This window comes from Phacochoerus africanus, chromosome 11, assembly GCF_016906955.1.
Source record: "Phacochoerus africanus isolate WHEZ1 chromosome 11, ROS_Pafr_v1, whole genome shotgun sequence".
Classification (NCBI taxonomy): Eukaryota; Metazoa; Chordata; class Mammalia; order Artiodactyla; family Suidae; genus Phacochoerus; species Phacochoerus africanus.
In genome coordinates, this window is record NC_062554.1 from 114,194,002 (window position 1) to 114,219,358 (window position 25,357).

A 25,357-nucleotide genomic window follows, 5' to 3' on the forward strand; every position below is an offset into this window, starting at 1 on the left:
TAAATAGTGGTGCAATGAACATGTATCCTTCAAATTACAAGTTTCTCCAGACACATGCCCAGGAGTGGGATTGATGAATCATATGGTAATTCTACTTTTAGTTTTTTAAGGAACCTCCATACTGTTTGCTATAGTGGTTGTACTAATTTACATTCCCACCAATGTAGGAGGGTTCTTTTTTCTCCACATCCTTTCTAGCATGTATTGTTTGTAGACTTCAAGCTTAATATTATGCTTCTAAAACCAAACTAATCTTCCTTACAAACCTGACTTTCCTATTCATGTCATGACCACACTCTCTCTTGGAAATCCTTGATTTCTCCCTCTTGATCACCCACTTCCCAAGTAATCCCTCCTTTGGATGATTCCATTACTAGCCTGACAAACTTATGTATCCTCAAAGTAGACATTTGTTAATCAGTGATGTAAGGTTAAACTGGGAATCATAAAGTAGAAAATTTCAAAGGGGAAATCTTATTTTTTGGTATTTTCAGTATAGACATGTACAAGCCAACATTTCAGTTTGTGATCCTTCTGGAAGGACTGTCCTAGAGAAGCAATTTACTTTCTTATCTCCCTGTGAGCTCTACCTCTATCTCCTCAAGTGGCCACATTATCAGTGCTCTAAGGTAGACTTGGTAAAGTAGTTGAGGCTCTCCTCAGGCAAAGGGTAACTAAATAAAGCAGGTGTGTGCTATCCGATGCACATATCTGCACACACTCAAAGCAGCAGCAGCAGCAGCAAATGGAATGAAGAAAAATAGAAAGCTCTGCCTATATTGTATCTACAGGTAGTTAAAATTTTAAGTCCTGATTGCCAAATTCACCCTTCTTCCCGTCTGGTTTAGTCCCTTTTCTTGTCTACTAGTCTTTTCTCAATTCTCTGACCTTTCTTTCATTGATCTCCAGAGAACTTTCATCCTAACTAGCTTTTCCTCTGGAAGCCTCCAATTTTGCTGAGCTTCAGCAGTTCCTCTCTAAGACACATCGTATCTCAGCATTTTATAATGCTGAAAATGGCAGATAACTTTTCAGCAAATTCAAAATATGTCAAACCTGGATCATCACATACCATAGACTTAAATTAAACAATATTTATTCCCTGGGGCTTTTAATGTATGTGAGATACAGGACAAAGAAGATGGCCAGAGGGGTTGGCTTCTTTTCTGAGATGGACTTGTTCTTTTCCACCATCAGCAAAGATCAGTATCTGATTTTATCAGGGCAGGGACTGAGGCTATTCAGAGTTTGTGTGTGTTAACCTTTTAGGAATGGGAGAACTGTTGTTCATCCTGTAGTTTAGTCCTAGGTGACTTGAATAATCCAAGTTATTGCAAGGCACATGAATTATCATGTGTGTGGTCAGTGCTTTAGGGATTTTATCAAATTGAGAGATTCTGCTACATCAAAGATTCTCAAGCTGGGCACTATTGGCTCTTCGGGCCAAACAATTTTTTGTTGTGTAGGGCATTTTCTGCTGTGTATGATGTCACATCCCTGGCCTCTACCCACTAGATGTAGCACTTCCTCAATTGTAACAACCAAGAATGTTTCCAGATTTTGCCCAGTTTTCTCCCAAGGGGAAAAATTGTGCCTGGTTGATTACTACATTGTTTAGTTGAGAGGTGGTAGTGGTTGTTACTTAGCCTGAGCCTTAAAGATTATATACATATTTTGATTTTTCTATACACTTTCTTGACATTCTTTGGCATACCTTAAACTTTTAAATACGGTGGTATTTTTCTATGCAAAATTTATTTTATATACTTCTTACCGATTTTCTTATTTCTTTATTGCATTATAATTTTCCATTATTTTTTCTCATCATATTTAACAACCATGCAGAAAAATGTATACCAGTTTTTCAAAGGTCAGCTCCACAGAACTTCTCTTATTCTCATGATCTGAAGCCTTAAAACAAAGAAAAATTAACACAAATAGAAACTTGGGTGAAGAAGCTAATTTATAGGGGAGATGAGTTCAGTTTTATGCAGGTAAAATTTGAAAGGATGGTAGAATAAGTGTTCTATATATCCAGCAACTACTTGTAAAGAGGTTGGGATATAGACCTGGGAGTCAACAGTATAGTTGAGAACTGGTTTTATGAACTATCCAAGAGCTCAGAGAACTGAAGATTAAACCTTAACACGAAGCTATGGAAATGAAACTAGCAAAAAGAGAAAAGGATATTTATTAATTGAAATAATGAAAGATACTTATTGATTAATAACTAGGTGGATGACAACCCTACCACAGCGGTAGCAATAAAGCCCCACCTCTAGGAAAAACGAAGAAAGAAGGAAAAAAGAAAGAAAAAGAAGGAAGGAAAGGAGGAAGAAGGAAGAAAAATTCTACCTACTAGCAGTATATTACAAAAGATCATTACAGAGACTTGGTGGAAAAGACTTGTGGGTTTGGAGTGAGAAGCAGAGGAGACAGAAGAGGCACCTAATAACTTGTGATGAGCAAGTTTTCTTCAGAACCTTCTTGGCTGTGATCTTCTGAGGATCAGCTCAGGAGCACCTATTCTCTGTCCTGAGTAACCTAGTTCCTAGAGAGAAAGGAAAAGGTTAACACAGTAAAGAATGTAAAATAATCCCCATCCTTCTACTGCTCCTACTTTCCTTTTAACTTACATAGTAATCATTTGATACTGCTCTTGGGCAAGAGTAGTGAAGTCAGAGAGATGAAGGGATTTTATTGTCAGTCATACGCTAAAAGTGGCATGAACAGATCATTGGAACTGTTAGCTAATTATTGCCAGAAAAATTAGTTTAGGATGAATGCCTCTTAAACCAAAATCACCTGTTGCAGAACTTTTATAATATTCAGTTGACTTATATCAAGAATTTTAGATGAGTCAAAACATTCAGTTACCTGGGAATATAGTAACAACCCTCAATTCAACTTAGAAGGTTTACAAGGAAGTTACATGCCTCAAAATTAGGTGTTGGATGGGAATTTTTCGTCTTTTTCCCTCTGGACACATGTGGAATAAGTGGCTCATGCTTTGCTAACATGTGCTTTGAGCACCTTTTACCCTAAACATTAAGCCTTGTTGCTTGGCACAGACAATTGGAGTCTCCATTCTTCCATTTGTCTGGCTGCTTTCTGGAGAAGATAGTTGAGTTTCCCACAGCCAAGACAAAAAGGGAAACACCATTGAGTTATATTTTTGCATCTTATTTTAGAAAAGAAATATCCCTCGGTAGTGACTAACTCTCTTCTTAGTGTCAAGAGTCTGAAACAAATATATCACCAGAGATAGAAGAAGGAACACATTAGGCCAGAGGCCAGACGTCTTCTTCCTTAAACAGAAGCTAGTGCCCACTTACGAGAGTTATGTCAAGAGGCGCTTGGGAAGAAAAGCAGTCAAGCATTTTGGACTTTCAGGCAGAGGGTCCCTAAACAAGCTTCTGAGAGATCTTTAGAGGCCTCCGTGACATAAAAATCTTGGGTGGGCACACTGCTCTTTTTAAAGGTTGAGAGGTGATCACTTTTTTGGACTGCAGCAATAGACGCATGTAGACGACCATCTTCCCGTTTTCGGTGAAACCCAGGACTTGGTGCTCTCCCAGCAGGAGCGGCAGTTTCCCGTTCTGGCCCCACCGCAGCAGAAGCAAAGTACGAATCCCAGAGAATAGTGACCAATGGAGCAGATCCCAACAGAGGAATCCAGCCGGCGGGGAAATTCTCCAAGAGGCTGAAAAGAAGCGAAAGACTCTTCACTTCAGCCAATCAGATGAGAGGAAATCTTGGCGCACTCTTCCCCCCCCCCCTCCCCGCCCCCGGCTCCCGCCAACCAATCAGCATCTAGCTTGATGGGCCCGCCCCACTGACACCGGGAAAACGCCTTTTAAATTGTATTAGTATAGTTTTACCCCGTCATTCTCAGCCTTTCCACGAAGTTTGGTAAAAAGAGGCAAACTGAGTGTAAATTGCAAAGCTGGTCAGTCTTGCGGTGAGAAAGAGAAACTACACACATTTTCATCAAAACAGTGATACTAGGAGGGATAGGGAAAGGGAAAGGCGGATTCCTGAAGGAAAACTACAACTCCCAACGGCCCTTGCGCTGACGCGACGCGCCCTGGGCGAGGGGGCGGGGCACGGTAGGAAGAAGGCTGAGGGTCCGGAGACTCCTCTCGGACTTCCTGAATTGGGCGGGACTTGAGGTGGGCGGGGCGTCGGCAATCTCGGCTGTCGCGCTTTGTGTCCTCCCACAACGGATTTATCCGCTTGAGACGTCGGAGGGGGCGTGGCCCGCGCGGAGCCTGGTGGGTGTGAGAGCGCCGCTGGACGTGGGTGACGCGTCTCCTTCCAGCTCAGCGGTGTGTGAGGTGTCGCGGCCCTGCTGGCGATTGGCTGTTGAGGGGCGAGTACGCTGCGGCCGTTGGTCGCCGGCAGCACGGAGCGAGAGCCGGGGAGGGCTGGGGGGATATGGGGCAGCAGTGGCGGCGGCGGCTGGAGGAGGCGGGCGCGGACGAGCCGGCGGCCGCGGCAGCAGCGGCAGACCCCGGAGTCCTCCTGTGAAGCGCCCCCGTCGGCGTCCCCGTGGGCCACTGAGAGAGGGCGGCTAGCGCGCGAGCTGCTCAGGAGCTGCTCCTCCAGCGCCGAAGCCCTTCGGACTCTCGGTTCCATCCTCGCTCTCCTGCTCCGGCTCCTCCATCTTGGCCTCGGCAGTGGCGGCTGCTGGGAGGATGTGCCGCCTTCTGGCAGGGGAAAGAAGGAGGAAAAGATGAAGAAGTACCGGCGGGCCTTGGCCCTGGTCTCCTGCCTCTCTCTGTGTTCCCTGGTCTGGTGAGTACCCGCGACAACTCGGGAGTTTCCCGAGAGAGGAGAGGGGGGCGAGGGAGCGGCCCAGGTCACACCCCCAAATCGTCCTGGCTTTTAGGGTGCGGGTTTCTAAGGCTGCTAGAAAGCGACAAACCAATTACTCTGTGACTCTCCCGCGGACTGGCCTGGCAGCACTCTGTGCGGAGGTTTTCACGGTGCATTTTGGAATTCACAGAAACTAAGTGGGAGAGAAAGGTGCCTAGGTGGCTTTGTACCTACCCAGCTACCCTGACGCTTGGAGACGGTGGGGTGTTCGGGTAGTCTTCAGATAAATGTGCTGTAAGTTTCTCGGGCTTAGTACCAGCCACTTGCTTTCATGGTGTGGTAAGGGCATTAAGCAAGTCAGATGTGATGGGTTCCCGAATTGTGATTTTAAAAACGTGACTTGTCATGAAGGTAGGTAGTATATGAGAACTAGTTCTTCTGGTCCTTTCTCGCCTGGTCTTTGGCCTCGGGCACACTTGGATACTTTTGGGGGCGTTATGAAGCAAGTCTTCAAGGAGTAGATAATAGGAAGTTGTTAGTTTAGTGGAGTGTCTTAGGTGTAGTGTGCATAGTGGTTTCTGGTGGTGTGGCTTGGATATTATGCCTTAGTAATGTAAGGATAGTCCTGCCCTTTGAAGGCGGGAAGAGTGCTTTGTCTATAAAGTTTACGGAGTTTCTGTTAATCTCTGGCACAGAGATTTGAAGGGACAGAAAGAGCTTGTCAGTCAAAGGATCACTACCACTGTACTTGGAAAATCCATTTTGTCCTCCAAGGGAATTTCTTCAAAGATGTGTGACATTTGTGACCAAAAAGATGATTCTTCAGTTAAAAGTGATTTGCTGTTATATTAAAATCAAGATAAACTAAGCTTCTTGCTTAGTTTACTTCTGCAAAACGAACAGTTTTTTCATTTATGTATATGACTGATGGTTTCCAAAGACAGTGAAGTTGTTGCTAACATAAAATAATATATAAATAAGAGGAAAAGAAAACACTTGCCTGGCTGAAGAATTTCGATTGGAAGATTGATAGACATTTTAGAGAACAAGAAATTTGGCCTCTTGCCTTCATTCCCAATGTTACCTCACCTTATACTTACTATGTTGAAACGTGCATGTAGATGAGTCCACTTACTTCATTTTAAATTTAAATTTGTACCTGAGGTATGGAAAACATTGTATTCATATCCACTTTTCTCTGGGGGCTGTTAAATTCTTTGTAGATTATGTATCTTTTTTTTCTTTATACTTTCTCCTTCGTCTGGCCCATTTTTAGACCATGTTATTCTTCATCACTTTCTGAATGGTTGATATGGCAAAGAGGTTACACTTTCCATTCAAGTTTTAAAAACACCAGGATCTCTGATTTTTTTTAATTGAAAAAAAAATAACATTGTGTAAATTTCGGTGTACAACATGTTGATACATTTATATATTGTGATATGATTTCCATTGTAGCAATAGTTAGCACCTCTATTGAGTCACAAAAATCTTAATTTCTGTTTGTGATGGGAATAATTAAGATCTAATCTCCTAGCAAGTTGATAATTATCGTACAGTATTGTTGTGTTTATTCTCTACATTGTGATCTCCAGGACTTAATATATCCACCCTTAAACATGATTGTTCTTTTTACTTTATTTATTTTTTTCTTTTGTCTATTTAGGGCTGCGCCTGTGGCATTTGGAGGTTCCCAGGCTAGGGGTTGAATGGCAACTGTAGCTGCTAGCCGCAGCCACAGCAACATGGGATCCGAGCTGCATCTGTCACCGATACCACACCTCATGGCAATGCTGGATCCTTAATCCACTGAGTAAGGCCAGGTGTCGAACTTGAGTCCTCATGGATACTAGTTGGGTTCATTAACCAATGAGCCATGATGGGAACTTCTACCTTTAAACATGATTTTTAAAAACTTAATTGGATGGTGGTGATGAAATCAAACATTACAGTATGGTTTTTAAAATCACTTGTGGATTTAAATTAACCATGTGTTCTGTTACTTTGTTTAATTTCTGGCTGTCTTTTGCTTGAGCTAACCTCAATATGGTTTCTCAACTTTATTAGAAATAGTGAGGTTGTGACCTTTAAGGGGGAAAAAAACCCTAGCCTCATATTGAAAGTAGTAGTCCTAAAGTTCTGTAAAGTTTCTTGATTTCCACAGTGAAAAATCCATCTTAAGGGTTTAAGTAAATAGTAAAAAGTTTAAGAAACTTTTGCTTAAGAAATATTTGGGTTAGTCTGTTTTGAGGTTTGTTTGCACCGCCAAACTTAAAGACATTTTAAGTATTCTTTACTGAAGCCATGGAAAGGAATTAAAATAGGATATTAAAGCTTGAGGATTTTTTGGAAGGGTGATGATAAAAGGAATGGTGTGTGGTGATATGTTCTGTCTTTTGAGACTTCTTCCATGGAAAATTAGAAAAATTATGTCACTGACTCAACCGGAGGTCTAACTCTTGCTGTAATCTGGTCTTTTAGGTCATTTCTCAGCATCTCCCTTCTCCCTTAAAACCTAAAGCCATTGTAGGGTAAGACAAGTTTTGCGAAAGAGTCATTTTTGTCTTGTCTTATAAATTGTTCCAAAATTTTGTGATCCATTTCTTTTTTTTAAAAAAGTTGTACCATTTTTGTAGATTTACAAGTGCTATATGCTTATACTATCATACTGTAGTTTCTAAATTTCCATCCTTCTCATCCTACCAATATTACTGAATTTTGTAATCATCTTATTTATACTGTCATGTATTTATAAATCTTGGCTGTGTCTCCCCTCTCCTTTTGTTTTTCCAGCCTGGAGTCCTAACCTTACATTGCTTTCACAAAAGAGCCATCCAATCCTTCTTCTTATATATCCTGGTTGCTGTTTTTTCCTTTTGCATATTTTGTGTGATACTTTATCAAATAGGACAGTATTTTAGGCATTAATGTACAGTAGCTACAACAAGAATAATTATGATAGCAATTATTTATTGTCAACTATCTCTTTGTCAAGCCTGTGGTATGTACTTTGCACATTTTAGCACCTTTAGTCTTCACAACAACCCTATGAATGTTATTGTTAATTTAACTTGGCATTTTATAGTTGAGGAAGTAGAGATAAGGTTGCGCAGCTCTTAGGTTTTGGAGCTTGGATTTGAACCTAGGCAGCCTGATTTGTAGGATCCTGAGTGCTGTAATTCTTTGACTATAGGTCAGAAAGTCTGTATTGTAGATATGATGTCATTACTTATTAGATCTACATTCTTGGACATGTTTTGTAATTTCTTTGAACTTTAATTCTTATATCCTAAAAGTGGGAAAACATAATTCATTCTCACAAGGTTGTTAGGAAGATAACATGATAAATATGCGCTAAAATATATATATATATGTATATGATACATATGATATAGATCTTTATAAAAAGGAAGGGTACATTATATATTTCATCGTAAAATCATTCAACAAAAGTTTTTCTCACGTTCATTATGTACAAGATGTTGTTATGGGTATTGAAAACCTAAAACTAGGGTGACCAACTTACCCTTGTTTTAGAAGTGAAAGTCCTACTTCCCAGGAATCCCCTATGTTAGTTTCCTGTTGATGCTGTAACAAGTTACCAAAAATTTAGTGACTTAACACACATTTATTATCTTACAGTTCTGGGAGTCAGAAGTCCAAAATAAGTTTAGCTGGGCTAAAGTCAAAGTGTCAGCAGGCTTGCTTCCTTCTTGAGACTCTAAGGGGAAGCATCTGCTTGACATTTTCAGCTTCTTGCCTGCATTCTGTGGCTCCTTCCTCAGCTGGTTCCAGTTCCAGCCTCTTGCTACAGTTCTCTCATCTACTAATGACTGATCCTCCTGCCTCCTTTTACATGGACTCTTGTGATTACATTGGGCCTAGCCACACAATCCAGGATTATCTCCCCTTCTCAAAATCCTTGATTTAATCATATCTGCAAAGACCTTTTTACCATGTAAAGTAACATATTCAGGGATTAGGACTTGGACATCTCTGGGGGACCTCTGTTATGCAGCCTAATATACCCTCCTTGGTCCTAGCAAACTTGAAGAATGGATCATCATGCTAAAGAGGGGGAAAAAAAAGATTTGGTCAGTGCCTTAAACGATGGATATTTAAGATTTTTTGTGTACCACCTCCCCATCAGAAAAATACTGTGTATGCTCTTTTAGTAACGTACTTAATTGTTTATAAGATTTATACATATGCCAACATGGCATTAGCGTATTAGTATTCTAATGATATATTGTTAGAATAATATTAGTAATCAATATAAATATAATAAAATCAGATGATTAAGAAAGATGAAAAGAAAGTAAACAATCTAATACTTTCTGTTAACAGTATCCTTTGTTCTTGTTAAAAAAGTAACAATTTTTGGTGAGAGGTGTGTGATTGACTCACTAGATTATTTTGCATCATGATGCAGGTGAATAATAGCTTGCACTTAAAGAGTTTTAGCCCTGCCATTTTCTTGTTGGCTTGTGCTTGCATTATTATTATCTTTGCAGTCTTTGCAGGGATTTTTTTCAAAGCTACTTATCCATGTTTTGAGAGTCAGTTTAGATAAAACTAAATAATATAGTGCTTAAATCTACTTAATTGGTCATGCATAAACCACAGTGCATTACAACGTGCTGTAAGTAAACCCTACTGTTTGTGGAACTTCCATTCTTTTCTCAGGTTTCTGACTATATAGTCCCTGCTGTTATGACTAGCTGACTTTCAGATCAAGTGTGAACCTTTATATTAACCTTGGTAAAGCCAAATTAATTACAAATCAGTTTTATTTTTGAGCGGTTTTAAGTTCACAGCAAAATTAAGCAGAAGGTACAGAGATTACACATATTTTCTGCCCCCACCAGTGTGTAGCCGTCCCCATTATCAACATTCCTCACCAGAGTGGTTTAATTTATTTTTTAAGACTAAATCTATTTTTTTTTTCTTACTGTGCCTGAAAGGATCATCTTGAAGAAGCACATATTTAGAGCTAATGAGAAGAGTCTGGCATTTAAACAGCTCTCATTCATTTGACAAATAGTTTTCAAAAATAGTTTCAGAGTTCCCATCGTGCTTCAGTGGTTAATGAATCTGACTAGGAACCATGAGGTTGCGGGTTCAATCCCTGGCCTTGCCCAGTGGGTTAAGGATCTGATGTTGCTGTGAGCTGTGCTATAGGTTGCAGCTCGGATCCGCAGTTGCCGTGGCTCTGGCGTAGGCTGGCAGATCCAGTTCCAGTTGGACCCTTAGCCTGGGAACCTCCATATGCCGCAAGTGTGGCCCTAGAGCCAAGACATGGAATCAACCCAAATGTCCACTGGCAGATGTTTGGATTAGGAAGATGAGGTATATATACACAGTGGAATACTACTCGGGCATAAAAAAGAACAAAATAGGAGTTCCCGTTGTGGCACAGTGGTTAATGAATCCAACTAGGAACCATGAGGTTGCGGGTTCCATCCCTGCCCTTGCTCAGTGGGTTATGGATCTGGCGTTGCCGTGAGCTGTGGTGTAGGTTGCAGACGCAGGCTCGGATCCCGCGTTGCTGTGGCTCTGGCATAGGCTGGTGGCTATGGCTCTGATTCGACCCCTAGCCTGGGAACCTCCGTATGCCGCAGGAGCGGCCCAAGAAACGGCAAAAAGACAAAAAACAAACAAACAAAGCAACAAAATAATGCCATTTGCAGCAACATGGATGGAACTAGAGACTCTCATACTAGAGAAAGACGAGGGGAGTTCCCGTTGTGGCGCAGTGGTAGACGAGTCCGAGTCCGACTAGGAACCATGAGGTTGTAGGTTCGATCCCTGCCCTTGCTCAGTGGGTTAAGGATCTGGCATTGCCGTGAGCTGTGGTGTAGGTCACAGATGCTGCTCGGATCCTGTGTTGCTGTGGCTCTGGCGTAGGCTGGCAGCTACAGCTCCGATTCGACCCCTAGCCTGGGAACCTCCATGTGCCGCAGGAGCGGCCCAAGAAATGGCAAGGAGACAAAAGAAAAAAAAAAAAGAGAAAGACAAATACCATATGATATCACATATCTGGAATCTAATATACGGCACAAAGGAACCTTTCCACAGAAAAGAAAATCATGGATGTGCAGAATAGACTTGTGGTTGCCAAGGGGGGAGGGGGAGGGAGTGGGGTGGTTGGGGAGCTTGGGGTTAATAGATACAAACTATTGCCTTTGGAATGGATTAGCAATGAGATCCTGCTGTGTGGCACTGGGAACTCTGTCTAGTCATTTATGATGGAACATGTAATGGGAGAAAAAAGAATGCATACATGTATGTGTAACTGGGTCACCATGCTGTACAGTAGAAAAAAAATAATAAAAGGCTAAATAAATAAATATATTAAAAAAAAATAGTTTCAAAGGTCTTTAGGAACACCGAGGGAAGAATTATATCCTAGATGTGGTCTATCACTAGCTGTGTGTCCTCAGACAAATTATTTTTATACAGCTCAGTTCTCATTGATAAAACGGTTTTCAGAATGGACAGTTAAAGATGGGAGAAATTTGTTTCAGGCAGAGGGAAGATTCCTGTTTGTTGGGAGAGAAGGAAAGGGACCCTAGAGCCAGATTTTTGAAGGGACTTGATTATTGTGCAGATGAACTCTGATTTTAACTTGACTGAAAGGATGAGCCAGGGAGTTAGATTTAAATAGAAGAACCAGAAAGTGAGGTCAGATGGATCTTTTAGTTAGATCATTATGGGGATAGAGTGGGTTGGAATGGACAGACTTTGGAGTCAGGGAGCCCTAAAGTGTGTCCACTTTAGAGCTGTCAACTCCTATCAGCTCACTAGAAGAGAGTTGATAGATATCTAAATCAAAGTGGTCTAAAATTTGTTGGCTTTTTTGGCATCAGAATAATTTTTTTCTGAGTATGTCGTCTTGTTTTCAGGACTTAAGAGGTTCATATTTTGGTTTATAGTTTTATTTCTGTACCCTGTATTTTGCTTTTTCTGACACTTTTGCTCATTTCTTGCTCATTCGTTAATATGCATGTAAGTAGAAAAATAAACTAGAAAGATTTTTGCTTATATTTTTATAAGCAGTGTTTTTTGTTTCTATTCATTTTTTCCTTTTTAAGATAATGATTAGAAACACCCTTGAAAATTCTAACTGTATCTTTCCTCTGGAAATTTTTTTCCCCCTCTGTGTTTTAGTTTCGTAACTTATAAAAGACTCTAAATCTGTTTCTTTTCTGAGGTAAATAATAAATACTTAGAATAAGTAAAACAAAAAAATAAGCCCTCTTCTCCAAATCATTTGATAACTTAATAATACTGTGTTGTATATTTGAAAGTTGCTGAGAGTATAACCTAAAAATTCTCATCACGAGAAAAATGTTTATACTAGTGATGATGGATGTTAGCTAAACTTTTGTGGTGATCATATTGCAATAAACATGCTATATTTATTGAATCATGTTGTACACCTGAAACTGATAAAATGTTATATATCAATATATCTTAGTAGAAAAAATAAAATATTCTTGTGGAACTTTATGTGAAAAACTTTGGGAAGAAAAGTTTATTTTTGCTCTGGGATATACATTCCAAAGAAAGTGTCTGGTACTTACAAGAGGTCTTGGGTTGTTAACAGGCAGTGTCAGATCCCTTCAGACAAGTTAGTTGAAGCCAGATTGCCTAAATAGGAAAAAGGCTGTGAAAGAAGGTGCACAGTGTCTTCGGGTAAAACTCAAACACTTGTGTCCATTAAAAGATTGTGAATAATTTATTTGTAATATCCTTTGGAATTATTTTTTAAAGAGCTGGATGTGTTTCATAATAACCTCTTTAGATTATTAAACATTTGAGGATATATTGGAATGGATGCAAGTAGTAGGGTTGGCAGACATGAAAATAACAAAAAAATGCCAGCAACCTAGTTTACCATTGGGCATTGGTTATTTCACTTTTCAGCTGTTCATGAACTCTTTTTTGTGTGTGTCTTTTCTATGCCCGCATGCACTGCACATGGAGATTCCCAGGCTAGGGGTCCATTGGAGTTGTAGCCACTGGCCTACACCAGAGCCACAGCAACGTGGGATCTGAGCCGTGTCTGTGACCTACACCAAAGCCCACGGCAACACTGGATCCTCAACCCACAGAGCAAGGCCAGGGATCGAACCTGCAACCTCATTGTTCCTAGTGTGATTCCTTAACTACTGAGCCAGGATGGGAACTCTTGTTCATGAACTCTTATTCTTTCACTTTTCTCAACAATCTGAGTAGAGAAATAAGTCAATGTGTATAGCTAATATTCTAGTGCTTTATAATGAAAGGACAGAGAGAAATTTATTAAAAATTTAAATGTTTTATTATTCTCTCAGGCCTTCTTTAGATAGAAACATTTATATGTTTAAAATACTTTTGTTTATTACTTTATAGGTAACCAGAAAGAAACAAAATATTCTTTATTGGAAACAATGTAGTCATGTTGCAGATTATACTTTAGTGCCAGGTGTATGTTACCTGTTTGGTTTTCAAGGCTGTATTTTAAAATAGTTTCAAGAAATTAAATCATACCTGCCTCTGGGGAATGGAAATTGCTTTTGAGTATTTGCCGTATAAGAATATCAATACCTTGGGATACACTTGTTTCATAAATGCAGAGTTTTTTGAAAGAAAGTTTGATTTTATTTTAGGACTTTGTTTTTGTAATGAGTCACTAGTTAAATTTTTTTTTTTTTTACGTAAAAGTAACACCTAGCTTTGTTAGAAAATGTTTTGTAGCATTAACATGGTTTATAAGTACTAAACTTATTTTGTATTTCTTGTTATGAAGTACTTGAAAATGATCATAGGAGAAAGTGTTAAGGGCTTAAAGAGTGCTCTGTTGATAATAAACACTATTACATAATTTCTTACTACTCATTCATTCTGGGTACTTCTACCAGTACTTTGCTAGAAGTAGGATTCTGGGCTAAAGTATCAGAGGTCAGAAATGGGAATCCATACATTTGTTTAAGATGTCATTGGTTGCCAAAAGTGTCTTTGGTGTGATGGAGGTTGCTGAAGAAGTGGAACTGAGCTCTGCCCTCAGGAGTACACAAGCTTGTTGCCAAATTCTGATAGGTGGTAGTGTAGTGGAAAGGACGTAAAACTAAGAGCTCGATTGTAATCCTTTCCTTTCAGTATTAATAGTGAATGTTTATTGGGTACTTATGTCTATTCTAAGTGCTTTATATGCACTCACTCATTTTATACTTATTAAACTCTTGAGATAGACACCCCATTTTGAAGAGATGAAGAAAGACACAAAGAAGTTAATGAACTTGCCTCAAGTCTCAGTAAGCAATGAGATAGAATTTAAATAGGCCAGGTCTGAGCCTGTGCTCTAAACCACCACCCTATGCTGCCTGTAGGCTGGTAGGCTGGAGGCAAGTTTCTCTGTCTTTTGTATGTTACTTTTCTTATCTAAAAAAATGGGGCTGATTGGATTGGCTCAATAGAGAATGAACATTAGAATTATTCACAGAACTTAAAAAAATACTTGCCTAGGGGATTTACCATGGAGACTAGGGGAGCAAATTTGGGATATTCTTTTTTGCATTCTAGTCATTATTACTAAATTAAATGACTTCTGAGTGTTTGTTTTTATTTTTGTTTTGTTTTGTTTGCACTTTCAACATTCTGAGATAGCTGATTTGAACATTAGTGAGCAATACAAAAAGCCAAATTGTTTAGTAGGTACTTAAAGAAGGGAGTAACTGGATTGGAGTTGTCAAGGAAGACTTGGGTTTAAGGGAAAGGACATGTCCTTCATAAAATTTACTTCTGTGGAATACAGGTTCTTCATGAATTTGCATATGTGGGAGTGTCTGCTTGACTGCCTGCAGTGGGAATATAGTACTTAATTCAAGGAGAAAGAGTTATGAGTAAAAGAAACAGTGTATTTGATACAGGTGGAAGTGATAGTAAACAGACAAGCCTGAATAGAAAACAAAAGCTAATGGTGGCACTTGATATCTGTGGGGGATTGGCTCCAGGACACCCCCAGCCCTTGGATGCTCAAGTCTGTTATGTAAAGTGTAGTACACTTGGCTCTCTGTATGTGCACTCCTGGATGCCGAGGGCTCAATGTATTCTAGAGGTTGTGGTGGTTTTGCAAGCTAAACCAAGGAGTTAGGCAGCAAAGATCCCGCAAGAGAAGTAGTGTTTGGAGAACGTTATTTTGACATCATTGTGCTAGATATATCTCAGAAGAGGAAGCCTGGAGAGATGAGTACTAAATGAAAAGTAGCTGAAATAGTTGAGGTTTGTCATAACAAGGACTTAATTCGGCAATAGAAATGAAGAGGGGACATTGAGCAGAGATTTTTGAGGAAGTAAATGATTTGGTTTGGTGATGTGCTGGCGAGTTGACAATGCAGTACAATAGAAATGGCATTAGACTATGATTCAAAAGCATTGGATTTTTAGTTCGGCTCTGACCAGCTCTTGGTTTTCAACACTGCCTTTTGTTGTTATCCATGTCAAGGTCAAGAGACATTTACTGAAGCTTCCGTGTGCTGCATTTTGTGTAGGATTTTGGTAGATAAAACAAAGTATGTGCTTTCTTGGAGCCTGCTGTGCTTGAGAGAATAAATTCTAGGGTCTAAAATTATGAATCTGTGAAATAAAATTTTGAGAGAGGAGTTTTTTCTTTTTTCTTTTTTTTTTTTAACTTGGGCATCTAGAGGAATTGGAGGTTTAAAAAAACCTGGAAGAGTTGCAAAGGGTTTTAAATGAGGAGGAGGTATTAGTTGGTGAGTAGAATATCCTAGTGGAGACCTTATATAGGCACTTAAGTGCAGTGCAAATGAGATTTGGGCTGGAGTTGTCCTCATAAAGGGGGTCATTTTTGAAGCAGAATGTTTGACTAAATATGGATTTCTGCAGATATTTAGAACAAAGAAAGGTGGCAAAGCAAAGTGAAGCTCTGAAGGGGGAAGGAGGAAACTAGTGTAAAGTGAAAAGAGGTTTAAGGAAGTCATTTGGTCAGCAATGTAAAAGTCTTAGATAGCCTGAAAAGCTTGGAAATTGAGAAAAGAACCTTGTTTTCAAGAGAGAGTTGATTGATAAGCTTTCGGGAGTGGAAATAGAAGATATTTGGAGAGTGGTAGGTGTGCGTTTGCAAACATTTGTTTGGTAGCCAGAAGAGATCCAGTACCTGTATGCTTCAACCCATTCAGCCCATTTCCATCTGAGGTTGGTTGAATCCAGGGATGTGGAGGGATGATGATAGCAGCCATGGATTTTGGTTTCCATAGAGGGTCCTGGAACCAAGATACCTAGGGACATATAATGTTTACTCTGCAATTTGATAAATGCAGGAAGAAGGACAGTAGTTGATAACCTGCTAACATTAGAGTGCATATTCTGTGCTAGGTTAATCATTGCATGTGGATTATTTCATTTTCCCATCTTACAGTGTTGATACTGAGGCACACAGGTTTTGCAATTTGTCCAAGAGAATGCAGCTAATAAAGGGGGGACCGTGGATTAACACTTGGGTCTTCTGACCCTGAAGTCTGTATACCCTAGCCACTATTCTGCAAAGCTCCACATTTATTTCTTGTGGCTGCTGTCTAAATCAAGAGGGAAACATTGCCCCTCCTTTGTGGTAGTTCTTATATTTTTATGTTATGCTCTTACTAGTCATGACTATAATGTCCTCAATTCTTGAGGGAATAGATTAGTGTTATTTTCTCACCTTTTCATTTGTCTGTTGAGCAGAGAATATCAAATAAGAAATGCAGCAATACAGAAAGATCGTAGGCTTTGGAGAGATAGGTTTGCAGGCACAAGTAGAGTCACTTTGGGCCAGTTAACTTCTGAGCTTTAGTTTATTTGTAAAAGTTAGATTAATATTTTAATCTAAAGGGCTTGACAAATGTGAAAAAAAAGTGACCAAGTTTTCTTCTAGGGACATCAGATGCTTAGGATCAGATTGATTATTGAGTTTATGCCACATTCTGTATGTGTCCCCCTTACCCCTCCATTTTACCTCATTACTCTTTTATCTTCATTTTCGTTCCTATCCTCCCCCATGTTAGGTATTTACTCTCGAGTATATTTGATGTGTTTTTTCCAATTGACCTTCATATATTTACTTAGATGTGTGTTTTCTTCCAAAATAATGTTTTGTTTATGTATGTTTTAAAATTTACATAAATGGTATAATGCTGCTAATCTCATTCTTTTTCCTGCATTTTTCCACTTAATGCTTTTAAAAAAAACTTGTTTTAGTTTCTAGAGTCATCATAAAAATGAATTCTAAGTAATTAATGATGTGGCAGATGCATCAGGAAAGCCTAATGTCATTTATTCATTCAGTGGGTATTTATTGAGCTCTTTGTTTGTTGGCTGCTTCTAAAGAGAGACGTTATGCCAACAGATGCATTTGGGAGTATTCTGTTCCAGTTGCTTGTCTTTTGCTATCCCAGTACTATAGACTAATTAGAATGGGTTTGTAATAAGTCGTAATTATCTGGCAAGGTGAACCACTTGCCTTTGCTTTTCTGTTAATTATTCTTGACCAGTTTTTCCATATCATATTTAGAATATTAGGATCCTTCAGGTAGTTTGATAGGAATTATATTTGAGTGTTGAATTATTTAGACTTGCTATCTTTACATTGCTGTCAGCAGCATTCCATCCATGACCATACTAGACTTTCATTTGTCTCTTCATTTTGCAGTCATCATTAAAGTTTTTTTCTCTGTGTATGGTTGTGTAACTTTATAGGTTAATTTCTAAATTATTTCATGGTTTTTCTTATTTCTAATAGTTTATTTTCTATTTTGTTATGTGCAGGAAAATATTGACTTTTTTGCTTTTTATATTTTTAAATTGAAATAATTTACATACAGTGAAAAATGCACATGTTATTAACCATGTAGTTCGATCTGTTTTGAGAAATGCATACTTCTATGTAATTCACATCCCATCAAGATATAAAACATTTCCATCACTCCAGATGTCCTCTCATGTCCCTTTCTATGGAATTCCCTGAAGCAACCAGTGATTTGACTTCTATCACCAGGGATTAGTTTTGCTAATTCTAGAAATTTATCCAAATGGAATATGCAGTATTTATTATTGTGTCTGACTTTTTTCACTCAGTGCAATGTTTCTAAGAGATACCCATCTTGTTTCATTCATCAGTTATTTGTTCCTTTTTTATTGTGAGAAATAGTGCATTGTATGAATATACTGCAGTTTGTTTATTCTCCTGCTGTTGAACATCTGGGCTGCTTCCAGTTTTGGCTGTTAAGAATAAAAGCTACTGGGGACATTTTTGTGCACACAGTTTTCATTTCTCTTAAGAAGTAACTAAAAGTGGAATTTCCAAGTACCATAACAGATGGATATAATACTCTGAGAAAGATACAATATCACTTATGAAAGATTCTGTCCAGAAATACATAACCTGAATCTGGTCATAATGAAACATTAGACAGACCCCAAAAAGACCATATTATTTAAAAATGATTATGTCCTTCAAAAATGTCAGTGCCATGTAAGATAAAGGCCAAGAACTAGTCCAGGTTAAAGAAGGCTGAAGACACATAACTGCAGGACATAATTGCCGGGGCCAGCTCAGCAGGATGGAGCTGAAGAACGGGTGCTGTGGAACTTAAGGAAAAGTAGTTAACATAAAACAAGACACAGAGACATTTATCTTAAGTAAAGGTGGGAGCCAGGGAACTCAAGGTCTCAGGGACCAAGTGCGCCGTGCCTCAAGAAACCACACTGCTTTTATTGTGCTCTTTAGATGAGATCAAGTGAGGAGTGGCTATGGGTGGATGATACAGGGTTTGTTTAAAGCCACTTAGGTGGTAAAGAGTTAAGCTCTTACTCTGACCTCTAGGCACATAACAGTTAAGTCACTTATGCCTTTAGGTCTTTGTTCTTAAGCTTAAGTCATTTACCAGCACTGTGACTGTTTTTCAAAGCAGGAAGATGGGATAAAGTAAGTCAAGAAGATAGGATAAAGTAAAGAAGGACAAGATGGAGTTTTCAAGGAAACATGTCTTGCAACACATAATCTTAGCATCGATTCTGTATTTAGGGTGTGGGTGGGGGAACAGGATGCCATAAGGACACTACTAGAGACAAAGTATTGTGTCAGTGTAACATTTACTGAAGTTGATAATTGTAGCCTGGTTGTATAAGAGGATATCCTTATTCTGAGGAAATACAAAGATGTTTAGACAAATTACATGGAGTGAGAAGAGAGGGCTATGTGCTTGTCACAAGCAAATGGCAAATATGAAGCAAATGGGTCAGAATGTTAACAGTAAGTTGATATGGGTAAAGAAAGATACAACATCACTTATGAAAGATCCACTTATGGTGGATGTTCTTTGTAGTGTGTTGGCATTTCTTCTGCAAGCTTAAAGTTATTTCCAAATAAAGAGTGGGGGAAAAAAAGATTGAGAATTCCTTTTTCTCTATGTAAGGTGTTGATTAAACCACTCAAATTTCTTTAACTGTCAATTAATTCTAATCCTTGTATATACTTTGTACCAATTTTTCTGTTTTTCTAGAACATCCATTTCTTCTGTTTTCAAATATATTGCTATTTATATTTAATACCACATTTATAGTTTGTAATATTTTATAATTAAAAAAATCCGTTTGTGGCTATGCCATGCTTTTATAATGTATTTGTTAATTTGCTTCACCAACACTCTTTTTGTCAGTTTTGCAGAGGTTTGTCATTTTAATATTTTCGAAGAACCAACTTTTGGACTTCTTAATCCTCTTAGTCTTTTATTTGGGAGGGGGTTGGTTTTTATTTCAGTGATTTCTGTTTTTATAGTCTTGCTTTTTCTTTAGATTTACACTGTCTTTTATCTTCTTGAATTGAAAGATTAGCTCTTTTGTATTCAGTGTTTGTCTACGAATGTACTCAAAAGCATAGTTTTCTTGTTGCTGTCTTATCTGCATCCCAACAATTTTGACCTGTAGTCTTCGGCTGTAATATTTTGTAATTTGTATTGTTTCCTTTTTAATCAAGGGATTATTCTGCTGCATAATTTTGTTTCCAGGCTTTAGGACGTTATTAGCTATTGGTATCCTAAATGATACTCAAATGTGATTTTTTTTTATAAGACATTTAATTATACCTATTCTGTAAGCTAATACTGTTCTATGTGAATGGTGAATTACAGCCACATTGGTGGGGAAGAATTGGCAAAAAAGAATAAATGTCCTCTTAGTTTCCAGATTCTGTTTATTTGAATTTCCGTATGTGCGAAGGGGTAGTGGCTGGGTAAGTGATTTGGAGAGTCATAGTGGTATGATGGGGGTGATGGGAAGAGGATTGAGAAGTGACTGAATTTCTTTCTGCTATGTGCTACAAAACATTCCCTTCAGAGCCCTCATTCATTTAACAAAATTTATCACCTAACATTTGGAAGTTTTGGCTTTGTAGGGAGGAGTTGAAGTAGTTAGGAATATGGAATTGATTCTTGAAGAGTTTAAGTGTAAGAGAGGATATACTTGGGACAGAATCAACTTAATGAATAGTAAGAGTACTCATTTTGAATTGAGGGAGGATATTAGATTGCCGTTTTTCTTTCTTTCTTTCTTTCTTTTTTTTTTTTCCCTGTCTTTTTCAAGGGCCACACCCATGGCATATGGAGGTTCCCAGGCTAGGGGTCTAATTAGAGCTGTGGCCGTGGCCTACGCCAGAGCCGAGTCTGTGGCTTATACCACAGCTCAGGCAATGCCGGATCCTTAACCCAATGAACAAAGCCAGGGATCGAACCCGCAACCTCATGGTTCCTTGTCACATTGGTTAACCACTGAGCCACGATGGGAACTCCCAGATTGTCATTTTTCTTAAGGTGATTTCTGGTGCTAAACTTCTTAAAAATTTTGAAACTCATTTCATCAGGCTTGGGATTTTCATAGTACAGTTTTTGAAAGTTGCTTAAGTAGTATAGAATCAGACCCATTTGGTCATGCAAAAAGTGCCTTCAGCCGTTATAGTGTGACCCACTGGTACTTAATGAGGGGCATGAAAACTTGGTTTTTGGCTGCGCCTGCAGCTTGCGAAAATTCTGGGCCCGGGGATGGAACTTGTACCACAGAAATGACCCAAGCTGCTGCATTGACAACACCTGGTTCTTAACTTGCTGTGCTGTGTGAGAATTCCTGGGGGAGATTGTTGAAAGTAGGGACCCCGTTGTAGAGATTCATTCTTCTTCAGTCAGGTTGGAGTGGGCTCGGGTATTGTTTCATTTTATTTACTTTAGTGATTTAAAATGTCTTTACAGTTTTTAGTTGGTGATAATTTTTATCTATTTCAGAGTCCTTCTTACATAGAAAATTAAGGTTATCTTTACAGGTCTGCCCTTAACTAACATTCATCTTTATGTTTTATTTTATTTTATTTTTCCTTTTAGGGCTGCACCTGCAGCATGTGGAAGTTTGACCCCTAAAGCTAGTGGTCAAAACGGAGCTACAGCTGATGGCCTATGCCACAGCCATAGCAATGCAGGATAGAAGCCGTGTCCGCAACCTACATCACAGCTCATAGCAACACTGGATCTTTTAACCTATTGAGCAAGGCCAAGGATCGAACCCACATCCTCATGGATACTAGTTGGGTTCCTTTTTTTTTTTTTTTTTGGTCTTTTTTTTGTTGTTGCTGTTGTTGCTATTTCTTGGGCCGCTTCGGCGGCATATGAAGGTTCCCAGGCTAGTGGTCGAATCAGAGCTGTAGCCACCAGCCTACGCCAGAGCCACAGCAACGCGGGATCCGAGCCGCGTCTGCAACCTACACCACAGCTCACAGCAACGCCGGATCGTTAACCCACTGAGCAAGGGCAGGGACCGAACCCGCACCCTCATGGTTCCTAGTCGGATTCGTTAACCACTGCGCCACGACGGGAACTCCCGCTAGTTGGGTTCTTAAACCACTAAGCTACAATGGAAACTCCAACATCCATCTTTAAATAGGGACTGGTATATTAGCGATGTTTAAGTGATGCTAGATAAAGCTGTAATTAAAAGGAAGAATAAAGTAGATAGGTAAAGGATGTATGACATATTAATGGCAGGTGTGTATTAGGGTTCTTCAGGAAATAGAATCAATGACATATATCTGTCTATCTATCCATCTATCCATGAAGCATTGGGTCACATGATTATGGAAGCTGAGAATTCCCATGGTATGCTCTCTGAAAGATGGAGACTGAGGAAAGCCAGTAATATAATTCAGGGCAAGTCTGAAAGCCTATTAATCAGTAGAGCTGAAGATTTAAAGCCTAGTCAAAGGTCAGAAGATGAGATGCCCCAGCTCAAATAGTGAGGCCGGGGCAAATTCTTCTTATTTTTGTTCAGTTCAGGCCCTCAAAATATTGGATGATGCTTGTTCACATTGGGGAGGGCAGTCTACTCAGTCCACTGATTCAAATGCTAATTTAACCCCTCAAACTCCTAACTTTGGATAATATGATTTGATTATATGATAGTAAAAATAAGAATCATGAGATTTAATGTCTTTCAGCCATCTTCACACTAAAGGATGAATGTTATACACACACATGCAGAATTCTTGATAAAACTAGTATGTGCTCATGGTAGAAATTTAGAAAGTATAGAAAGGAATAAAGAAAATAAGAGGGCATAATCATCAAAATTCCAGTACCCACGGTTTTGATTGTATGAAACTTTTTACTGTCCCAAATAGGTGTTTATGTATACACATAAATGCACACACACATAGCTGAGAAACAATGCAGAAGTCTGTCAATAAAGAAATATCTAATAAATAATGATATATCTACATGAAATTTTGAATAGGCAATATATTTTTTGTGGTTCACAATCCAAAAGAGAGTATTGTAGAGTGGAAACTAGCCGTCTGTTGTTCTGTCACCCAGTCACTTATTTTTTCTTTCTTTTAATTCTTTCTTCTTTTCAATTATTCCAGAAAAACTGATGCACACACAGGGGCCTTTAGTACACATGTACCCACATGGTAGCATACCATATTACGCATTAGTATATACTTTGCCCTTCTCTTTTTTTTAAAGTTTTACTTTTTATCAAAGTGATGTGTTCATTTCAGAAAGTCAGATCTAAAAGAATTGTGTTTGATTTTGCAAAGAAGCTGTTCCCTCCTCCCTCTTTCGCCATTTTTCCTTTTCAAGGAAACCACTTTCATCTCTTAGCTGATGAATTTTATGTTTATCTCTGTCTTTAATTGCTTTCATGTCAGGTTTAAGTATTTTACTATAAATCATCAAATTCTTTTAAGTCTATGCTGGTAATAATATAGTTGTGTCATAATTTGAGTTAGATCAGTATTCAGTGTTTCTGTTATGACTATAAATTACATTCACAACAGATTCATGTAGTAAAATATTATCTTTTCCTTCTTCATTCTCCATTTCCTTTTTCTTAGAACTAATATTTGACTTGTTTTATTACATTTGTTTATTTTCTATTTAATTACAAATTATTTCTTACTATGTAAATCTGTACTTGAGATTTTCAAAGACTCTTAAGTTGTGGCTTTAAATTTCATCCTCTTAAAGAAGACTCTTCCAGAACTTTTGATAACCTCCAATTTAGTATGGTGTCCTTTGTTCTATGTACAGCTTCATCCTACGAATTTTCTTTCTAGTCGCCCTGGGGATTCCTTTTTCCTCCCAGTTACAATATTGTTGTAATTATTGTGGTTTCTCAGATGTCTGGTTCTCCCACATTGAAATCTTTTTGACTGTTGGGTTTATATAAAAGTTATAGTCAGTCTGATTTTTAAAAATTTGCCTTTTTTGCCACTTGAGTATGTGCTTTTCACATCTTACATATCAGATCTTCCTTGAATACAATTGACCTTTTTTTCAAGTTAAAGAATTGTCAAATATTGGCAATTTGAAATAGTTCTACTAAGAACATAGAACATGTATATGTGTGAAACATTTCTTGCTAAGTTTGTGTTTAGTATTTGGTTGTTTCTGTTACAAATGAGAACTTCTGTTAAATCTTACAGCTAGTGGTGATGATTTGAATAGAGAGTCTGTTGATTTGTTTCTTAATTTTATACCTAGGAATATAACTTTAGACTTCTTTTAATAAGTAGTTTTCCATCTATTTAAACTGCAATTAACAATAATTTTACTGTCTCCTCTTCCATTTTTATACTACTTTTGTTTTCATATTATGTAATACTAGTGATAGTGGACTTTTTTGTCTTTCAGATAGAAATAGGGGTAGTTTTTTTTTTTTTTTTCGCTAAGTATGATTTAAAAACTAAGGCTTTTAGGCTTATGTGTTATGCATATATATTTCCCATATTAAATATCTACTTATTACTATTCTACTGTCTTTAAAAATCTTTTTATTTTTGGACTTTTAGGGCTGCACCCATGGCGTATGGAAGTTCCCAGGCTAGGGGTTGAATCGGAGCTGTAGCTCCTGGCCTAGGCCAGCCATAGCGCTGTGGCATCTGAGTTGCATCTGCGACCTACAACACAGCTTGTGGAACTGCAGGGTCCTTTAACCCGCTGAGCGAGGCCAGAGATTGAAGATTGAACCCCTGTCCTCATGGATACTAGTCGGGTTCCTTACTGCTGAGCCACAATGGGAACTCCCTGACTTTAAAAATCTTGATGGATGTGTAAGTTTATCAGACGTCTTCTGGTGATGATTCATGAGATATATATACTTTTTTTTTTTTTTTTTTTACTATTTTTGCATGACAAACTGGATTTTATTATATTGATTCACTTTTGAATATCAGAGCTAAATTACCTACTTGATCATAATAGTAGTATGTTTTAATTTTTGGTATGTAACTGGAAACTTTTATTTTTTATTGTTTTCTTTAGCGGTTTTATGTCTGGTTTCTTAAGTTATTAACATACAGTATTTACTTGCTTGTGCTGTTTCTGTTAACTTTTTTTGTGATTGTTATGTTCCCTATATAAAAATAATTTAGAAGCTTTTATGCTTTGAAATCATTTGGGTAGCTTTAGAATTATCTGTTCTTAAATATTTGGTAGAATTTAGAATATCATTGGCATTTGATGCTTCCTGAGGGGATTAGCTGTTTGATAGTTTTCTCTGTTTCATCTGTGCTAATTATCAGATATTCCTTTTGTGAAATTTGTCCTGTTTTACCTTTGTGAGATTCATGATGTCTTACTCGGAGTGCTGATAACACTGTTTTTAACAATATTTTCCTAAGGTGCTAAATGAAAAAATCTTTATCTTATGTACATTTATTTGTCTACATCATTAAGTTCTTAAGGGCACTAGGATAAGAACCATGTTATTACTTCAAATCGTAGTCCAGATTATGGGATATGTTTTCTTAACAAGTTTTTTTCTTTTTTTAATTGGTGGTGATGATGGTGGATATTTTTACAGGCTTCCCAGTTGGCATGTATGTTGTAAAGAGAGTTCTTCAGCTTCATCATATTATTCTCAAGATGACAATTGTGCACTAGAAAAGGAAGATGTACAGTTCCAGAACAAGGTACCTTAAATAAAGTTGAAGTTTTAATTTGGGTATCAACTTTCT

The 25,357-nt window shown here is 38.2% G+C and overlaps 1 protein-coding gene and 1 long non-coding RNA gene across 4 annotated transcripts in view; one reads left to right on the forward strand and one right to left on the reverse strand.

The window, feature by feature from the left end:
- Window positions 1-1,780: 1,780 nt before the first annotated feature.
- On the reverse strand, window positions 1,781-3,752 carry LOC125110550 (uncharacterized). Its single transcript, XR_007130666.1, has 3 exons — window positions 3,336-3,752; window positions 2,449-2,551; window positions 1,781-1,911 (listed from the first exon to the last, which is right to left on the reverse strand). It is a non-coding gene; the product is annotated as an uncharacterized LOC125110550 (long non-coding RNA).
- A 522-nt stretch (window positions 3,753-4,274) lies between these two features.
- The window catches only part of SUCO (SUN domain containing ossification factor), a 92,241-nt gene continuing 71,158 nt past the window's right edge, over window positions 4,275-25,357 (forward strand). For 2 of the 3 annotated variants that reach the window (XM_047751865.1, XM_047751864.1), the window contains exons 1-2: window positions 4,442-4,797; window positions 25,204-25,312. In XM_047751865.1, coding sequence (XP_047607821.1) covers window positions 4,736-4,797; window positions 25,204-25,312 — 171 coding nt within the window. In that variant the 5' untranslated portion in view covers window positions 4,442-4,735. Of the gene's footprint in view, window positions 4,798-25,203; window positions 25,313-25,357 lie in introns of all 3 variants that reach the window. The other variant, XM_047751863.1, reaches the window with a different exon arrangement.